General features: G+C 43.4%; 1 protein-coding gene across 1 annotated transcript in view; it reads right to left on the bottom strand.

Annotated features, from left to right (window-relative positions):
- Positions 1-5,427: 5,427 nt before the first annotated feature.
- The window catches only part of LOC109895039 (protein kinase C-binding protein NELL1), a 435,218-nt gene continuing 420,046 nt past the window's right edge, over positions 5,428-20,599 (bottom strand). The window contains exons 18-20 of the mRNA XM_020488694.2: positions 10,092-10,268; positions 8,308-8,532; positions 5,428-7,854 (exon numbers count right to left, since the gene is read on the bottom strand). Coding sequence (XP_020344283.1) covers positions 7,804-7,854; positions 8,308-8,532; positions 10,092-10,268 — 453 coding nt within the window. The 3' untranslated portion in view covers positions 5,428-7,803. The remainder of the gene's footprint in view (positions 7,855-8,307; positions 8,533-10,091; positions 10,269-20,599) is intronic.

Genomic DNA, 20,599 nt, shown 5'->3' with positions numbered 1-20,599 from the left:
TGCCCCTTTGTTTTGAGTGGCAATTTGTTATTATTTATTTATTTGACAAATGTTCACTTTCCAAGTTTCCACATTTCTTTGTGTATTCCTTTCGCAGATTACATTTTAACTTGTACCAGAGGCCAGGACTGCTCTGATTGGGATTATGAGGTGGTTTATAATATTCACAAAGCTTTCTATCACAAACAAGACACCCAGTGCAAATTAAGACCAACAACAAAATAAAAATAAAAACATAGAAATCGTGGTTGATACAAAGGGTACCATTTTGCAAACGTCAAACAACGATCAAGTTAGTGTCAAAGTGTGACTGTGACATTGTCGTCAAATGTATTTCAAAACCATTGTTCTGCGACGTTTGTGGTGATTGTTCGTTCATCATGCAGATGCAATGGCGCACACAGTATCTGTGAGGCGGGCGCCATTTTGACAATAGCACAGTTTTTTTACTCTGCTAAAATGTCACCCATAAATGTGCATCTCGTTATAGCACAAATACAAGCAGAAGTCCACATCCATGACAAATATAGCTTCATGTGTACTCCTTGTAGAACCTAAATGACATCAGGGAGATCAGTGCCCATATGTAACGCTATAGATTGGATCTCTAGGATAAGACAACACATCCATTGCACCACTATACAGCAGGGCTGACCACAGATCAGGTGGGACAAACACATTGTGTGCTCAATCAGGATCAGTATTTCACAATAACACATGATGATGACAATAATGATATTGGATAGCAATTTCTTTGGCTCTTTTCAAAGAGCTCAAAAAGCTTTCTATTGTGAAGATGGAAAATGGGAGAGAAAGGGACCGAGAATGGGCAGAGGTATGAAAAATGTGGTTGTGAAGAAGAGAGGACAGAGTGAGGGTGTTGGAGGGTAGGTAAGAAAGAGAAAGACCCAGTGAGACACTGTTACAGAGGGTGAATAGTAGGGATGGGGGAAAAATAAATACGGTAGAGCAAGACTATCCAACCTCATTCCTGGAGAGCTACCCTCCTGTAGGTTTTCACTCCAACGCTAGTTGTGACTAATCTTATTCCGTTTATCAAACAGCAAACTATTAGAAATAGGTGTGCTAGATTAGGTTTGGAGTGAAAACCTACAGGATGGCAGCTCTCCAGGAACAGGGTTAGAGAGCCCTGCAATACAGTATTGCAGTATTACTTTTGACGATATTATATCGTTTCTACGTATTAATTCTCTTGCTAGGTAGTTAATGTTAGCTAGCAATAGTCGGCTGTACCTGCCACCAAAATCTGGTATTTCTCATTTCTTTTTAAATGGTGATCCACAATGTTTTCAGCACTTTTGTTTCTGTGACTGATCAAAACTTGTTTTCTCTTGGTTCTTTCTTGTCCCTGCAAAAGCCAATGTCAGCAATAAGCCTATGTTTGCAATAAGTATCAGTATCAAATTGCAATACATACAGAATCGTGATACATCGTGATACATATGGAATCACAATGCATATCGAATTGGCACCTAAGCATCGTGATAATATCGTATTGTGAGGTTCCTGGCAATTCACAGCCCTAGTGAATAAAAAGAAAGAGAGAGGGAGGGGGATGAGAAGAGAGAGCTGCTGACTAGCACCTCTCTCTCGCTTTCTCTCGCCCGATCGGAATACCTCACCATCAAATAACGACTGCATTATCTCTCAAGAGAATTTCCTTCGATCATTGTCATGACCATCTATATTCCCCCCAAGCCAACACTGCGACAGCTCTCAATGATCTACACTGGAATTTTTGCCAAATGGAAACCGAATATCCTGAAGCCGCATTTATTGTAGCTGGGGACTTTAATAAAGAAAATCTGAAGAAAGCGCAACCGAAGTTCTTGCAACACATCTTCTGTGCTACTTGCTCATCGAGCACGCTTGAAGATTGCTACGCCCTGATCTGAGATGGCTACAAGGCCCTCCCCAACCCTTCCTTTGGCAAATGAGATCATGCCTCAATTTTGCTCCTCCCCTCCTATAGGCAGAAACTTAAACTGTAACGACTGTTCAACATTGGTCTGACCAATCAGAATCTATGCTTCAGTATTGTTTTGATCACGCAGACTGGGAAATGTTCCTGGTTGCCTCCGAGAATAGTACAATTGTATACACGAACTTAGTGACTGAGTTCACCAGGAAGTGCATAGAGGATGTTGTTCCCACTATTAGAACTTATCCAAACCAAAACACGTGGATAGATGGCAGCATTCATGCAAAACTGTGACTGGGAACATGGACATGTACAAACAGACCAGCTATGCCCTCCGTAAGGGAAGGCCAGTATAATCATCAAGGACTTCAGAGCCACGGCCTGTTCACCCCGCTACCATCTAGAAGGTGGAGACAGTACAGGTGCATCAAAGCTGGGACCGAGAGACTGAAAAACATCTCCAGGCCATCAGACTGTTAAATAGTCACCACAAGCCGCCCAGTACCACCCGGTAATCTACCCTGCAACTTAGATATTACTGCCCTATGTACATAGTCATTGAACACAGGTCAATTGAACAATGTTTACATACCATTTTGTCCACGTCATACCAGTACCAGTCAAAAGTTTGGACACACCTACTCAAAGAGTTTTTCTTTATTTGTATGTTTTTCCACATTGTAGAATAATAGTAAAGACCTCAAAACTATGAAATAACACATGGAACCAATAAAGTGTGAAACATATCAAAGAGATTTGAGATTCTTCAAAGTAGACACTCTTAGCATTCTCTCAACCAGCTTCATGAGGAATGCTTTTTCAACAGCCTTGAAGGAGTTCTCACATATGTTGAGCACTTGTTGGCTGCTTTTCCATCACTCTGCAGTCCAACTCATCCCAAACCATCTCAATTGGGTTGAGGTCGGGTGATTGTGGAAGCCAGGTCATCTGATACAGCACTCCATCACTCTCCTTTTTGGTCAAATAGCCCTGTTGAAAAACAAATGATAGTCCCACTAAGCACAAAACTGCGGTAGCCGTGCTGGTTAAGTGTGCCTTGAATTCTAAATAAATCACAGACTGCGTCACCAGCAAAGCACCCCCACACCATCACACCTCCTCCTCCATGCTTCACGGTTGGAACCAAACATGCAGAGATTATCCGTTCACCTACTCTGAGTTTCACAAAGACACAGCGGTTGGAACCAAAAATTGCAAATTTGGACTCATCATACCAAAGGACAGATTTCCACAGATCTAATGTCTATTGCTCGGGTTTCCTGGCCCAAGCAAGTCTCTTCTTCTTATTGGTCCTTTTGTAGTGGTTTCTTTGCATCAATTCGACCATGCAGTCTCCTCTGAACAGTTGATGTTGAGATGTGTATGTTACTTGAACTATGTGAAGCATTTATTTGGGCTGCAATTTCTGAGGCTGGTAACTCTAATGATTTTTTCCTCTGCAACAGAGGTAACTCTGGATCTTCCTTTCTTGTGGCTGCCCTCATGAGAGCCAGATTTGTCACATCGCAGATAGCTTCAAAGTTCTTCAAATTTTGCAGATTGGCTGACCTCCATTTCTTAAAGTAATGATGGACTGTCGTTTCTCTTTGATTATTTGAGCTGTTCGTTTCTCTTTGATTATTTGAGCTTGCAATAATATGTACTTGGTCTTTCACCAAATAGGGCTAACTTCTGTATACCCCCTACCTTGTCACAACACAACTGATTGGCTCAAACAAGGCACATCTGTTAATTGAAATGCATTCCAGGTGACTACCTCATGAAGCTGGTTGAGAGAATGGCAAGAGTGTGCAAAGCTGTCATCAAGGCAAATGTTGGCTACTTTGAAGAATCTCAAGTATAAAATATATTTTTGGGTTGAACACTTTTTTGGTTACTACATGATTCCATGTGTTATTTCATAGTTTTGTATGTAGAAAATAGTCAAAATAAAGAAAAAACTTTGAATGAGTAGGTGTGTCCAAACTTTTAACTGGTACTGAACATTTATATACTGCATTATAGACAAGGCTCATCCTATATAACTACTTCTTTACACATCTTTTCTATTAATATACTGTCCATACTGTCTATACACAACACACTGCAACCTTAAAGGTCCTCAATGATTTCACCATTGCCCTTGATTCTGAGCAATGTTGTCCTGCTATTTTTATTGACTTTACGAAAGCTTTTGATATGGTAGACCAGGTATTCCCAAACTAGGGTACGCACAATGCCGTCTGGGGTACGGCAAACAAAAATGTGAATCACATTTTATATATTTTTTAATAGTTTTTGACTTTTCTTACTTCACATTTTCAAACAGTCCATTTATATTTCCCAATGGGGCTATACATTTGAGTGAGTTTTTTTTCTCGCCTGAGTAGCCTCATTTCACTGCCAAAACCATTAAACCATCTAATGTTCAGCGAAATAACAACACAATGTCAAATACAGGTAGCCTAGTCAAATAATTAACATGCAATCACATTAACCATTACTCACTCGCGGGAAATCCACTAATGGTCTGTATGTAGCCAAACATAGCTGCTGCTCATGTTGGTATCTAAACTGATAGCGCAAAAGCCATGACAGGGAGACATAGTGGAGTGGTAAGCCGCATGCAAGCAGTTGCGCCCGACACCACTTGGGTACACTGCAGCATCCACCACTTGCTGCCAAGGGAATGCCTGACAGCTTGAAAGACGTTTTGGACACTACAGTGAAAATGGTTAACTTTGTTAATGCAAGGCCCCTGAACTCTTGTGTATTTTCTGCAATATGTAATGATATGGGCAGTGACCATGTAACGCTTTTACAACATACAGAAGTGCGCTGGTTATCAAGGGGCAAAGTATTTAAAAAAAATAATAATTGAAAGACGAGCTTAAAGTTTTCTTTACTGACCATAATTTTTACTTGTCTGACTGCTTGCATGATTACGAGTTTCTCACATGCCTGGCCTATCTGGATTATGTTTTTTCTCCCCTGAATGATCTGAAAATAGGATTACAGGGACTCTCCGCAACTATATTCAACGTACGGGACAAAATTAAGACTATGATTAAGAAGTTGGAGCTCTTCTCTGTCTGCATTAACAATAAAAAAAATTGTGTGCAAATGAACTCGAGTTTACGGCCAATGTTAAATCAGGTCAGGCAAGTAAGTTAAGAACAATTTCTTATTTACAATGACAGCCTACTGGGGAACATTGGGTTAACTGCCTTGTTCAGGGGCAGAACAACAGATTTTTTACCTTGTCAGTTTTCGGATACTGGCCCAACGCTGTAACCACTTGGCTACCTGCCCCCCGGATGACACAAACAACTGGATTTGTTATCCCTTTCATGCTCTGCCTCCAGTCCACTTACCGATATCTGAACAAGAGATCCTCATCGAAATTGCAACAAACGTTTCTGTGAAAATTTAATTTAATCAGAAGCCACTGCCAACTGTGGTAGACCATTCCATTCTTGTCGGTCGGCTAAGGAGTATTGGTGTCTCTGAGGGACTTTGACCTGGTTTTGCTAACTATCTCTCTCTTTGCCTGTCACCAAAGTAGTACCCAAAGGCTCGATCCTAGGCCCCACGCTCTTCTCAATTTACATAAACAACATAGCTCAGGCAGTAGGAAGCTCCCTCATCCATTTATATGCAGATAATACAGTCTTGTACTCAGCTGGCCCCTCCACGGATGTTGTGTTAAACACTCTGCAACAAAGCTTTCTAAATGTCTAACAAGCTTTCTCTACCCTTAACCTTGTTCTGAACACCTCCAAAACAAAGGTCATGTGGTTTGATAAGAAGAATGCCTCTCCCCCCACAGGTGTGGTTACTACCTCTGAGGGTTTAGAGCTTGAGGTAGTCACCTCATACAAGTACTTGAGAGTCTGACTAGACAGTGCACTGTCCTTCTCTCAACACATATCAAATCTGCAGGCTAAGGTTAAATCTAGACGTAGTTTGCTCTATTGTAAATGCTCCTCTTTCACCACCCCATACTAGATTACAGAAAACGTCATTTATAGATTGGCCGGTAAGGGTGCTCTCGAGCGGCTAGATGTTCTTTACCATTCGGCCATCAGATTTGCCACCAATGCTCCTTATAGGACACATCACTGCACTCTATACTCCTCTGTAAACTGGTCATCTGTGTATACATGTCGCAAGACCCACTGGTTGATGCATATTTATAAAACCCTCTTAGGCCTCACTCCCCTCCTATCTGAGATACCTACTGAAGCCCTCATCCTCCACATACAACACCCGTTCTGCTAGTCACATTCGATTAAAGGTCCACAAAGCACATACATCCCACGATCGCTCCTATTTTCAGTTCGCTGCAGCTAGCGACTGGAACTAGCTGCAACAAAAACTCAAACTGGACAGTTTTATCTCCATGTCTTCATTCAAAGACTTAATCATGGACACTCTTACTGACAGTTGTGGCTGCTTTGCATGATGTGTTGTTGTCTCTACCTTCTTGCCCTCTGTGCTGTTGTCTGTGCCCAATAATGTTTGTACCAGGTTTTGTGCTGCTACCATGTTGTTGTTATGTCATGTTGCTACCATGCTGTAGTATCATGTGTTGCTGCCATGTTGTTGTCTTAGGTCTCTCTTTATGTAGTGTTGTGGTGTCTCTCTTGTCGGGATGTGTGTTTTGTCCTATATTTTTATTTGATTTAAATGTTTAGTCCCAGCCCCCGTCCACGCATGCTTTTGGTAGGCCATCATTGTAAATAAGAATTTGGTCTTAACTGACTTGCCTAGTTAAATAAAGGTTAAATAACATTTTAAATATATATTTTATTTTCCAGACTCTGACATTGCACGTTCTGATATTTCTTAATTTCTTTATTTTAATATGGGGGGATTTGTCTGTGTTATCATGTATTACTGCACTGTTGGAGCAAGAAACATAAGCATTTCACTGCACCTGCGATAACATCATCTGCAAAATATGTGTATGCGACCAATATAATTTTATTTGAGAAAGTCTCTGGGGGGGGGGGGGAAATTGCGCTGGTAGCCGCTAGATGCAGTTGTAATAAACAGAGAAGTTTATGTTTTCTTCCTACGAATGCTATGACCCCATCAAACATCCGATTCTCAGGACCACTCATGTGTCTTCTGTTTCCCTCCACAATGCCCATGTCACACAGGACTCATTATAACAGATTGGACAGGACCAGGCAGTAAATCAGACTGGGGGAAAAAGAACATTAACATGAATGTTTTCTACACAGAAGATCATACAAAATTATTGCCTGATGATCTTCTGAACTTCCCAACACATATCAGATGCATTTCAGTCACTTCAAACCATACTTCCTTCACGTTGAAATACTTTCAAAAGTACTGTCAGGCTGATTTCTAATAGACTGTCATAGCGACAATTTAAAAAACACTGTCCCTTGATTACATAACTTTCTTACATTGTGGAGTTGCAATTTATTTTTAATCAACATGGGGTTGTGAGCCAAAAAAGTTTGGGAACCCCTGGTATACTCACACGCAGGCACACAAACATACAGAACACACTGATAAGGGTGCGAGTAGGGGGTGAGTGAGGGAAAGGTTATACGTGGGTTGGTCTCCTCCTGTAGTTGTGTAGCAGACAGACACTCCATCTCTCAATTTGTCAGTGATATAGTGTTGCTTGAAGAACCAGTATGGACACACAGCTCTAGCCACTGCCCTAACCCAGGCAGAGTGTGTGCGTACATATGTGCGTGTTTGTGAGCATGTGTGGTAAAAGGTCCAAAGGTAGGGTCTTCAAACAGTGTGGCCAGTCTAGGATCTGAAGAAAGGAGCTATTGGAGAGGAGGAGAAGAGTACGGCTACCGAAAGAGGAGTGTTTAGTTGTTCTGAAGACAATCCAGCTCCACCGAGCAGCACACACTTCCATTCTGACCACGGCAGCAAATAAAAAGGGGAATATGAAAAAAAAAGAGAAACAGTTAGTTCCATTCTTTTTCTGCATGTTTGCGTATGCTACCATGTGTGAGTGATGCAAGGTGAGGTCAGGGCCGGGATTCAACAAATGTTAAAAGGGCACTTACACTATAGAACCGACATGTGCAGCAGTTACCATGAATGGTGCATTATCGGCTGTATAGTATGCTGCCCTATAATGCGCCTTGCATTGAATCCCGGCCTAGGTTAGGGTTGCGTACTTTGTTCTTGCAGGTGACACAGCTGTGTGTGTTAGTGTTCCTGTACATACTGCACTTGCAGGAGTTGCAGGAAAAGCTTGCCATTCACTGTGTGAGTGTGTGTGTACATATGTATGTGTTTTTGCGTGCTCCTGTGTGTGTATGTGTGTCTGTGTCAGGTAAAAGAGGAGTTGTTATTGTTGTCACCTTGCATTTGCAGGTGGTGCAGGGTGACCCTGGCATGGGCCACGTGGCACTGCTGAGGCGGGTGATCCCAGCGGGGTCCTGGCAGGTCTGCATGATGTCATAGGCAATATTGTCTGCCAGACAGGGGTCAGTGACGCAGTGCGGGCAACATTCACCCTCTGCCAAGGCAGAGTACTTGCACACCAACACTGGACAGGCCAGGGGCCAGCAGTCCACCTCTCCCTCCTAGACAGACAGACAGACAGACAGACAGACAGAGATTGGAGGAGAATGGAAGAAAAACAATGGACAATTGTTTGGAACAGTCCCGCTGGACCCTGAGATGACTACTATGGGGTATTGTAAGACCATATTGGACGGATAAAGCTAGAAGTACAGAGACAAGTGTCTAAGCAGCTCTCTGATGTGAATCACCTGATGGCTGACATAGTGGGATCAGTACTATGGCTTTGATCACCGACATATACTTAAGCAATAAGGCCCAAGGGGGTGTGGTATATGTCCAATATACCATGACTAAGGGCTGTTCTTACCCACGACGCAACGCGGAGTGCCTGTATACAGCCCTTACCCATGGTATATTGGCCATATAGAACAAACTTCTGAGGTGCCTTATTGCTATTATAAACTGGTTACCAATGTAATTAGAGCAGAAAAAAATGTCAGCCAATCAGCATTCAGGGCTCGAATCACCCAGTTTATAATATCAGTTTAATATCACAGGCTCACACTGTAGATTCCCAATCTCTCTTGTTGTGAGTCACTTGAAGGTTTGGCCATAGCCTACAGTAGTGAAACCTGCGTCTAAGGCCTTAGAATGTCTTTCTTCCTTTCTGATGACACTTGAAGGCTGGCTGGGCAAATTAGAGTGGTTGTCGGTGCCATGCTGATTCTGGGATCTGTGTTTTCACGGCAGCATCGCTTAGCTAATTGCACAGCTGTCAGAGCCCGCTAATTATCAGGTCCACCAGAATAAGGTAATGCACATGCACACACACACACACGCAAAGATGTCACAAACATTCACAAACGCAGGTGCACGCACGCACGCGCACACACAAAGCCTAGGCCACCAAAAATATAATTGTATTTCATATCGAGATGGTAACATCTGCTTCCTCTTCGGTTATCAGGCTTCTTTACAGCCCGTCTCATTAGCATGCAAGGATCTGCTTTGTTTCCTGGTAGCCATAATAATTAGCTGGGTGGTGCTCATGAAAGACACGCAATCAAGATCAGAGGAGACAGGGTGTATTAGCTGATGTATAAAACGACGCAAGTTTCGAGACTTAGAGCTTTACAGATAAAGTGATTGCACAGATTTCTTGCCACTGCTAAATGTTGAGGGCTGGTAGCCTGGCGGTTGGGAGCTTGGGAGATTGGGCCGGTGGCTGATAGTTTGCTGGTTTTTGACCTTGTGGAAGATCTGTCTCCGTATCCTTGAGCAGGGCGTTGACCCTGGTTGCTTCTGTGGGTCTTTCTGGATGGGAGTCTGTTAGATAACTTAATGTAATGTAAATGTTGAGCGTCTTCACTGCAAGTAGATTGTAGATTGTTTTAATATGGAAAAAAAAGATCAGAGGAGACGGGTGCGTGTGTGAACAAGAGAGTGTTTGTGTACAACAAAGTTCACAAGAAGCATACCAATGTGTGTGTGTGTGCGCATGTCTGTGTGTCTGTATGTGAATTCAAGCATGTGTATATGGATGCAAATGCCTGTGTGTGTGTGTGTGTGTGTGTGTGTGTGTGTGTGTGTGTGTGTGTGTGTGTGTGTGTGTAGATACCAGGCAGCGACACTGCTGGCAGCTGTAGATCCAGGAGTCTCTGCTGTTGTACAGTGTGTGTCCACTCTGGTGCAGACATTGGCTGGACTTTCTGGAGTCACACTCAGGACAGCAGAACAGGTCTGCCTCAGGGTCCACACAGTCACACTCTCTCCTCCTGCAGAAGGTGCGCCCGTCCTGGGGACAAAGTAAATGCATAGGAATACAAAGGAATGTCAAGGCCATGGCCTGGGTCGGTCCAGCAGTCTATGCCGATGACTTTGGATCATGTTCTATGTACGCTGTGAGAATGGGTTTGACCCCAAATTTAAAAATTTTTGAAATAGTTCTATAACCAAATAATCCTCATTCCCAGCAGGCCTGGAACTTTGAGGCTTTTCTTCCAAATGTCTAATGAACTACTATAATCAGGCCAGTTACATCCATCCACCCACAAAGTTTGTAAGACTGCAGTTATGTTGTACAAATCGTAATCTTGGCTGGTTTTGCTTGTAAATAATTATACAGTTTGATTACTGACATTTTAATACTTTTCTAGGGATTGCTTAAGTGCACATACAAACACAGACACACAGACATGCACACACATTGGTATGCCTCCTACCCTACCTAACTGCCTACAGTCGTATTTAAACAGTTACACTCACTTTTCCTACAGAAGGTTATAACCATTATAGAGGTAAATACAATTCATTGAGCAAGGCCATTTCCAACAATACTGATTACAATTTGTCATTGACGTTTTAAGAGGAGTGTTTTTAGGAGGTAATGGTTTTGTGTTGGATATCTGATCAAGGCCATGGGCGCAACTCTTTCTACAGAGATCCCAGGCTCTTTATCAGTGAAAACGTTATGATCCATTTAACTGGCCATACTGAGCCCTTGCTAGCTTGGTAATGAGCACAACAACCTTATATAATTTAAAAAGGCAAGTCAGTTAAGAACAAATTATTATTTACAATGACGGCCTACCACAGCCAAACCCAGGCGACACTGGGCCAATTGTGCACTATGGACAATTGGGACTCCCAATCACTGCCAGACGTGTTGCAGCCAGGATTTGAAACCAGGGACTGTACTGACACCTCTTGCACTGACTTGCAGTGCCCTAGACCTCTGCGCCACTCAGGAGCTCTCCTGAAAAGTCTGTGGCAAAATGTATAAATGTACTTTCATAATATTTAGCCAATATTTTATCGGCACGTATTGTCTCACTACAGTAGCTAGTAACTCTCGTGGTGCTAATATCCAAGCTTTATTAGCGTTAGCCTTTTAATGTTATGGTTACGGATATGAGTAGCACCGCTAATTTTAACTATGGGTGGCTGATTAATGCCATGCAATATCATTCCCATTGTGTGCATTTTAACAATGTTTTGGAATAGCCTTGAAAATAGGCATTTTACAGCAATATGCTGCATTGTTTTATTGACCAAATAAATGCAGTTTGTAATGTTAAAAATGCATAGCTTTCAATAATGCAAACAACCTCCAATTCAATACAGAATAATATATTTTGGGGCAACCACCCTAAAAATCAGCCTTTCTAGGAGGTAAATACTCCTAGTCTTTACCTGAGAAACCACTTAAGGTTGACTGGAATACCTCTGTGTGTAGCCCTATGGTTATATTGCATAATCTTTAAATTTAATGTAGTTTTATTCAGCTTGACATTATTCTCACTGCCTTAGACAATTCCAATTAATATCTGAGATTTTTCCCGGCAGGGTTTCCAATGCAAGGTTTACATTTTCATGCCTCATGCCTATAGCGATTGACAGCTAAGCTGCAAAAATGTTCACCTTGTTCCCAATGTGATTGATAACAATGTAAAATTGTAAACAATAGAAGGTACAAATATATACTTTGTGGTAGGCATATACTTAATACTAAAGCCTGGCAAGTGTCATGAAAAGTCTATAATTAGCATTAGCTTGCACTATTCTGATAAAATCTCACTAGTTCATATTTACTTGATTAGTTACCCAGTGAGCAAAATTACCTTGGAAAGACATCTAAAATACATATTTTCCAGATGTTGAAAACTGTAAGGGTTTTCCTCCTCCTCTCCGTCTGAGGAGGAGATGCGAGAAGGATCAGAGCGTGGTTAGAGTTCATGGTTTTTAATATGAGAAACTAAACATGAACACAATTACAAAACAACAAATGTGGCAAAACCCAAAACAGTCCTAGAGAACACAAAGACAGGAAACAACCACCCACAAACCCCAACACAAAACAAGCTACCTAAATATGGTTCCCAATCAGAGACAATAACTTACACCTGCCTCTGATTGAGAACAATATCAGGCCATACATAGAAACGGACAAACTAGACACACAACATAGAATGCCCACCCAGCTCACGTCCTGACCAACACTAAAACAAGGAAAACACAAAAGAACTATGGTCAGAACGTGACAGTAACCCCCCCCCCCCCTCAGACCAGACACAACCTAAACCTATAGGGGAGGGTCTGGGTGGGCATCTTTCCGCGGTGGCGGCTCTGGCGCTGGACGTGGACCCCACTCTACCATTGTCTTTGTCCACCTCCTTAGTGTCCTTTAAGTGGCGACCCTCGCCGCCGACCTTGGCCTAGGAACCCTAACAAAGGGCCCCACTGGACTGAAGAGCGACTCATGACTGAGGAAACTCCTCCGGACTGAAGGGCAGCTCATAACTGAGAGGTAGCTCATGACTGAGAGGTAGCTCAGGACCAAGGGGTAGCTCAGGACCGAGGGGTAGCTCAGGACCGAGGGGTAGCTCAGGACCGAGAGGTAGATCAGGACCGAGAGGTAGCTCAGGACCGAGAGATAGCTCAGGACTGAGAGATAGCTCAGGACTGAGAGATAGCTCAGGGTGGTTGACGGCTATGGCAGCTTCTGGCTGACTGATGGCTCAGGCGGATCCTGTCCGACTGGCGGCTCTGGCGGATCCTTGCGGATCCTGGCCGACTGGCGGCTCTGGCGGATCCTGGGCGACTGGCGGCGACTGGTGGATCCTGTCCAACTGGCAGGTCTGGCGGATCCTGGCCGAGGGGTAGCTCAGGACCGAGGGGTAGCTCAGGACCGAGGGGTAGCTCAGGACCGAGAGGTAGCTGAGGACCGAGAGATAGCTGAGGACCGAGAGATAGCTCAGGACCGAGAGATAGCTCAGGACCGAGAGATAGCTCAGGACTGAGAGATAGCTCAGGACTGAGAGATAGCTCAGGACTGAGAGATAGCTCAGGACTGAGAGATAGCTCAGGACTGAGAGATAGCTCCTGGGCGACTGGCGGCTCCTGGGCGACTGGCGGCTCTGGCGGATCCTGTCCGACTGGCGGCTCTGGCGGATCCTGTCCGACTGGCGGCTCTGGCGGATCCTGGCCGACTGGCGGCTCTGGCGGATCCTGGCCGACTGGCGGCTCTGGCGGATCCTGGCCGACTGGCGGCTCTGGCGGATCCTGACCGACTGGCGGCTCTGGCGGATCCTGGCCGACTGGCGGCTCTGGCGGATCCTGGCCGACTGGCGGCTCTGGCGGATCCTGGCGGATCCTGGCCGACTGGCGGCTCCTGGGCGACTGGCGGCTCTGGCGGATCCTGTCCGACTGGTGGCTCTGGCGGATCCTGGACGACTGGCGGCTCTGGCGGATCACCTGTAGGGCTGAGACGGAGAGACAGCCTGGTTCGGGGGGCTGCCACCAGAGGGCTGGTGCGTGGAGGGGCACTGGATAGACCGGACCGTGCAGGCGCAATGTAGCTCTTGAGCACCAAGCCTGCCCAACCTTACCTGTTTGAATGCTCCCGGTCGCCCTGCCAGTGCGGCGAGGTGGAATAGCCCGCACTGGCACAGGTGAACCGGGGACACCATGCGTAAGGCTGGTGCCATGTACGCCGGCCCAAGGAGACGCACTGGAGACCAGATGCGTAGAGCCGGCTTCATGGCACCTGGCTTGATGCCCACTCTAGCCCGGCCGATACGAGGAGCTGGTATGTACCGCACCGGGCTATGCACCCGCACTGGGGACACAGTGCACTCCACAGCATAACACGGTGCCTGCCCGGTCTCTCTCGCCCTCCGGTAAGCACAGGAAGTTGGCGCAGGTCTCCTACCTGGCTTCGCCACACTTCCTGTGTGCCACCCCCCAATACATTTTTGGGGCTGACTCTCGGGCTTCCATCCGCGCCGCCGTGCTGCCTCCTCATACCAGCGCCTCTCCACCTTAGCTGCCTCCAGCTCTTCTTTGGGGCGGCGATATTCTCCTGGCTGTGCCCAGGGTCCTTTCCCGTCTAGGATCTCCTCCCAGTCCATGTCTCTAAATAGTGCTGCCTCTCCGGCTGCTACTGCCGCTGCTGCTGCTGCCTTTCCTGCTGCTGCCTGTTACCACACCGCTTGGTCCTTGGCAGGGGGGTGGTTCTGTAAGGGTTTTCCTCCTCGTCTTCGTCTGAGGAGGAGAGGCGAGAAGGATCGGAGGACCAAAATGCAGCGTGGTTTGAGTTCATGGTTTTTAATATGAGAAACTAAACATGAACACAATTACAAAACAGCAAACGTGGCAAAACCCGAAACAGTCCTATCTGGTGCAGAGAACACAAAGACAGGAAACAACCACCCACAAACCCCAACACAAAACAAGCTACCTAAATATGGTTCCCAATCAGGGACAATGACTAACACCTGTCTCTGATTGAGAACCATATCAGGCCATACATAGAAACGGACAAACTAGACACACAACATAGAATGCCCACCCAGCTCACGTCCTGACCAACACTAAAACAAGGAAAACACAAAAGAACTATGGTCAGAACGTGACAAAAACAGGTTCATTTTAGTTTCTTAATGTAAGTTGAAAATATATATATATTTTTTTCTCCCAAATTGTTATTCCAATTTAAATAAAATAGGGCTAACAATATTTATAATTTCTCCCGAACTGTCACATTAAGTTTACTTTTTCAAAAGCTTTAGAACTGGTAGTAATCATGTTCAAAGGTTTTGGACCAACAGAAAAAATGACAGTAACAGTTACAGAAGCATGTGATATGTGGTTATTTATCTACCTTAGTTGAATGCACTGACTGTAAATTGCTCGGGATAAGAGTGTCTGCATAAAGGTGAAACTGTAAATGTAGAAGTCAACACTTCCAAATCACACAGGTTATTATTCTAATGAGTTGGTAAAGCTCTTAGTTCTGGTACCGATCCTAATTCTTTCTTCTCTTAACACGTAGAATTTACCCAGAATTGGTCAGAATTCACCCAGAATTGAGCATCTGACGAATTAAACAAGACTTAAGTTCTGGTTTAACTGAGATTACGTATCAACTATATAGAAATCTGGTGCCTGATGCCACAGTTGATGGATGACATGGCACGAAACCATTGGTTGATGAATGCAACCTCTGAGCAGGGGGACACGACCCACATGTGGTTGGTCCAGACCAAGTCTGAACTAATCATAGATGTCTATGTTTCACAAGTTTGTACAGCACAGTAGAGTACAGAACAGTAGAGTTTAGTTCAGTACAGTAGAGTATAGTACAAGAGAGTACATTATACTGTACTGTACTTTTCTTTACTGTACTGCATAGTGCTGTACTCTGCTGTGCTCAACTGTATTGTACTGCACTGTACTGTGTTGTACTGTGCTGCCCAAACTTGTGAAACATTAATTTCTATGATTGGTTCAGATTTGGTCCAGACCAGATCTGAAACAATTATAGACGTCTATGTTGGGCCAAATCAATCAGTCTGTGGATGTTGAAATCAAAACTGGTCCTGACCAAATCTAAACAAAACATAGGTTCAGATTTGGTCCGGACGTCTGTGAACATTTTAAATCAAGGCCAGGGCAGACAGACCAAATTTCACACAAAAAATAACATTCATGGACATTCGTGCCGGACTGTGCTCAATGGGTAGTTAGCATATCAGTAGCACATCAGTTGCATGTCACACACAAGTGAGATCTTTGTGCTGGAGACCATTTTCAGATCAGGTGTTGGAGCCTTATAAAGAAATCCAGGCTGTGAGACCCACTACACAAATCAGGTGTTGAAGTCGTGCAGAGAGCTGGGCTTTGGCTACTAGATCTACTGCAGAGACACAGAACCTGACAAATGCTGCAGCACAGATACCTGAGGCTAAACAGAGACAGCAGCCGAGGTACATGGACCTCACTCACAGTCCTCCCTTCATCCCTCTCTTTTCCTCTCTTTGTTGCCTGTACTTTTTGTCTCAAGTTATATAATATAAATTATTATTATTATGTCAAACTGTGTACTCCTCCTCTCTCTCCATTCGCATCTTTCAGTGTTAGGCCATCTTCTTCTCCCTCTGTATTTCTCGGTGTCATACAACTTCTCCCCCCTCCCTCTATCTCGTGCTCAGTTGTAGCTCTATCTCACTGTCACTCCTTCTCCTTGCTCTCTCCATAGCAGAAGGATGAATCCTTCAGTGACAATACTGCAGGTGTTTTTGATCTGAGCTGTGACATCCTCATTCACAATCAGATAGTACTTCTCAGGCCGGGATTCAATCCAAGGCTTGTTATGGAACTGCGCAATGGACAGCTGACAATTTGTCTTTTTAAAAGGAATTCACACTTGAGCCGACAGGCGCAGCGTTTACCATGCGATCTCTGCAAACTCTGGATATTGCCTTTAAAATGCGTATTAACGGCTGTCCAGTGTGCTGCTATACAACGCACCTTGGAATGAATCCCGGCCTAAGTCTCAGGGCATGATACAGACGATTTTATGAGAAGAACGATTTTCGGGATGTCTCAGCATCTGACAAACGTCAATCTAGCTCTGTCACCTTTCAACAAAAACGTGGAAGTGCGGCAGATGCGGAGGATTGAGATGAACCCAATGCAAAATAACCATATCTCTGGCTTAAGCTGACAGATTTGTATGGGGATTTCGTATTATGCTAATTAGATTTCCATGCGAGTGCAGACCTCGATCTTAGCTAGTTAACGTTTGCTACCTAGGCTAATTGAGCAGTCCTAATTTTGCCACTCTTCTTTAGATTTAGTCTTATTCATTTTAACTGAAATCTCATTAAGTATTAGTTACATTTTTGTCATCTGAATAGATTTAGTCTAGTTATTGTCGAGACAAAATTTGTCAACTAAAGGCCCTTCCATTTTAGTCACATTTAACTTATAGTAAACATAAATAATTGACTTCCATGTGCACAAACATACATAGCCTTGTCCTGCATCACATCCTATTCTCTTCCTAACAGCAGAAATATGACAAACATATATAAGAATAATATTATACAAGACATATCTGGCCATTGTTTTCCAAAAGTAGAATGGGAGTTGATGACTTTGAATGGGAGCTAATGACTGTTCTCCCCATTGATGTGGTCGAATCACTAAACCTCGAGTCCGAATTAAGTCCCAAGCTCCCTGTCCTCGAGTCCAAGTCAAGTCACGCATCCCTATGGTTGAAGTCCAAGTCCCAGTGCTCGAGTCCTGGTCCAAGTGCTCAAGTCTGAGTCACTGGCTCCACATGAACTCAAAATAACGTTATTTACCCAGTCAGATATAGCATAGTGGCAAGAGAAATTGAGTCAATTCATTGTTTTCTATGCCTTTTCCCTTTTTATATGCAACTAAATGTTTGCATATAGGCTACTGAGGGTCACATTCAGTTGAAAAACATTCTTGAACGTTGCAGATAGAAATTCCATGAATAGAGACGATGTTATTCCTTATTCATCATGTCAGAGGCATGTTTGTTCTATATAGCATATTACTACCTGAACGTTCCAAGCCATTGCCTCCCGCCGAACCCGTTCCGCGTTGTTAGCTATAGACAGCTAATGAGGTAATATGACTGAACAGTGTAGTCTAAACAAATGATTAATGGTCCGGTCCGCAAGTAGCTAAGTTTTAGAACGGCCCACAATATGTTTTATGAAAGCACAATAAAATAAAAAACTTAGCGCCGATATTATGGGTCCTAACTTTTGAACGGTAGCCAAAAGGCTAGAATCAAGCCATTTTCTGTGAGGAAAAAATAGGGAGACTTGGCAACGGTGGCTACATAGTCTGTATATGAAATGCAGTGTGAAAAGTGGGAGGGTTGAGCATGACTATAAATTCAAAGGCAGACTACTTTTCTATAGTCTACACTAAGTAGAGAAAAATATAGCTAGACTGCTGTTTTATTATTAAACTCAATTCTGCTATTGTTTTTTTATTTCCTAATGCAGCTTGTGTTTCTTAACCAGGCAAAGGTTAGCAAACTAGAAGGCTGGTGTGACTGGTTAGCTAAGGTGAAGCAAGGACCGCCTGAGCGATGTGTATAATTGGAGGCGGAGCCGAGTCTGTCAGCCCACACTCCTTGTATCAATCCAATTTATTTATAAAGCCCTTTTCACATCAGCAGATATCACCACTTCATTGCTCCAGACCAGCGCAAGGGGGAGTTAGAGCACTGATTATGTTTTTGGATTCTACTGTTTCTCTGACTGACAATGAATGGGCAACATAAACCTAAATAGAAACTGGTAATTGTGGACGACTTCAGTATTACTTAATAAAACTGTTGTTACACTAAGGTTTTTATTATTTTATTTTATTAGGATTATTTTGCTATTGCTGTAGTACTGTAGCCCACTCCTGACCAGTCACATTGTACAGTGCCTGAGTGGTGCAATGGTCTAAGACACTGCATAGAAGTGCAAGCTGTGTTGCTACAGATACTAGTTCAATACCTGTGGCGGCCTCGACTGGGAGACCCATGAGATGACAGTAGGTTTTTGATTTCCCTCCATCTAAAAACAGAAATAAATAATTCTTAATAACAAAACAGATTTATTTACAAATTAGTAACAATGTCTCACCCCATGTTCAAGAATGGCCTTTATCGCGCTCATTTTACATGATATGAAAACAAAATCATGTACAAAATAGTTCTTTTTTAAACAAAAAGATTATTAATAATTTATAATTATATAAAAGCCCCTTGGATATTCTCACAGATATATTATTAACTCTGTTATTAGCAGGACAATATATATTGGTCATGGTTCCCGAGTGGCGCACAATGGGATTGCCTTGCAATTCTCCAGCTGTCTCCACTGAAAGCACATGAGGTTCAAGGCACGAGGGCAGGGACCACAGGATGGGCCGCAGAGCCGCGCACAGAAGACGGACCTAGTCCATGCGGAAGGGAGGAGGAGGAAGGGAGAGGGGGGCTGGACCCTCAACCCGCCACACTGGGTAGCACAGAGCAATACTAAGGGGCGCACTAATAATGGAAACATTCCCGCTGTTCTTAGTGCCAGTCTGCACGTTCAAACTAAACAATGTAACTAATAATGCCATCTTTATGCTTTCATTAATAAAATAATGATAAAAATAATCTTTCAAAATGACAATGTTTATTTAGTTATGGATCCATAATGAATTACTATGGGAATAAATATCACTGAATAACAGAAATATTAGAACAAAGTTGTCTAATGAAGGTAAACAAACTGGAAAATACTCTTTCAAACACAGATGGTCACGTCGTACAGCGCCATTATGGCTATTAGCAGGTAGCTGGACAATAGACTTGCCTAGAAGGAGGGTAGGGGGAGAATTCTAGCGTCAAATGTATTTCTTAGTTAGGTTGGCCGTGATTGGTTGCAATTTCAGGTTAATTCACCAGAAATAACCGAAATAAACCTCAAAATATTGTTATATATTATCAAGTTGATGGCACAGTCATATAGCCCGGCACCTACATAAAGCTGAGTGACACACTCATTCATGGCTTTGGATCAAAATAAATAAGTACCAACATTCTTTCTGATAATCTTTAATAAATACATGTTTTGGTTATCCAGACCTGGACACCATGTACAGTATTATAATAGCCCATTATGGGCTACTAACAGGGCAATATACAATACCTTTACCAACACCTCTCTGTATTTTGATACTTTGTGCTTGAAATGCTATTGCTTCTAACTTCAATATGCTACTTAAATAAATAAGACCTACACCACTTTTAACAGCACATTACTCAACACGAGTGAGACTCATGTCGCCTACGGTAGGCCTACAGTATATAGAAAATTAGGACGTGACTCACCGCCAATATTTACATCTAGAGGATTGAAGGATTCTAAATTAAAACCGAAAGCCGCCTCATCGGTCTCCCGGTGGCGGCCGGAAAGCGTATCAAACTGCACGGGGGACCCTACTCCCGACGGTCACATTGTACATCGCCAACTTTTCCCTTCCACCCTAATGGAAACCCAGAGGGTTTTTTCATTTTTTCTTGGAATAGAAACACCATAATATTAATACAATTAATTAAGCAACATTTCTTAAAATCAGTCCCATATAGTATGTTCTTACAAAAAAAGTTTTAAATTCTCTAGTACAGCCACAATTGAAGGCTTGTAAATGCTTCTCAAAGATGCCCTCTGGTGGTCAAACTAGCACTAACTAGCATTAATTGTACCAGTGGTTGGCACTTAAATAAGGTGCATAGGATTCTGCGCCACCGCGCAA

This window comes from Oncorhynchus kisutch, linkage group LG8, assembly GCF_002021735.2.
Source record: "Oncorhynchus kisutch isolate 150728-3 linkage group LG8, Okis_V2, whole genome shotgun sequence".
Lineage (NCBI taxonomy): Eukaryota > Metazoa > Chordata > Actinopteri > Salmoniformes > Salmonidae > Oncorhynchus > Oncorhynchus kisutch.
Note: the sequence above shows the minus strand (reverse complement) of the source record. Positions and strands in the feature narration are given on the sequence as shown.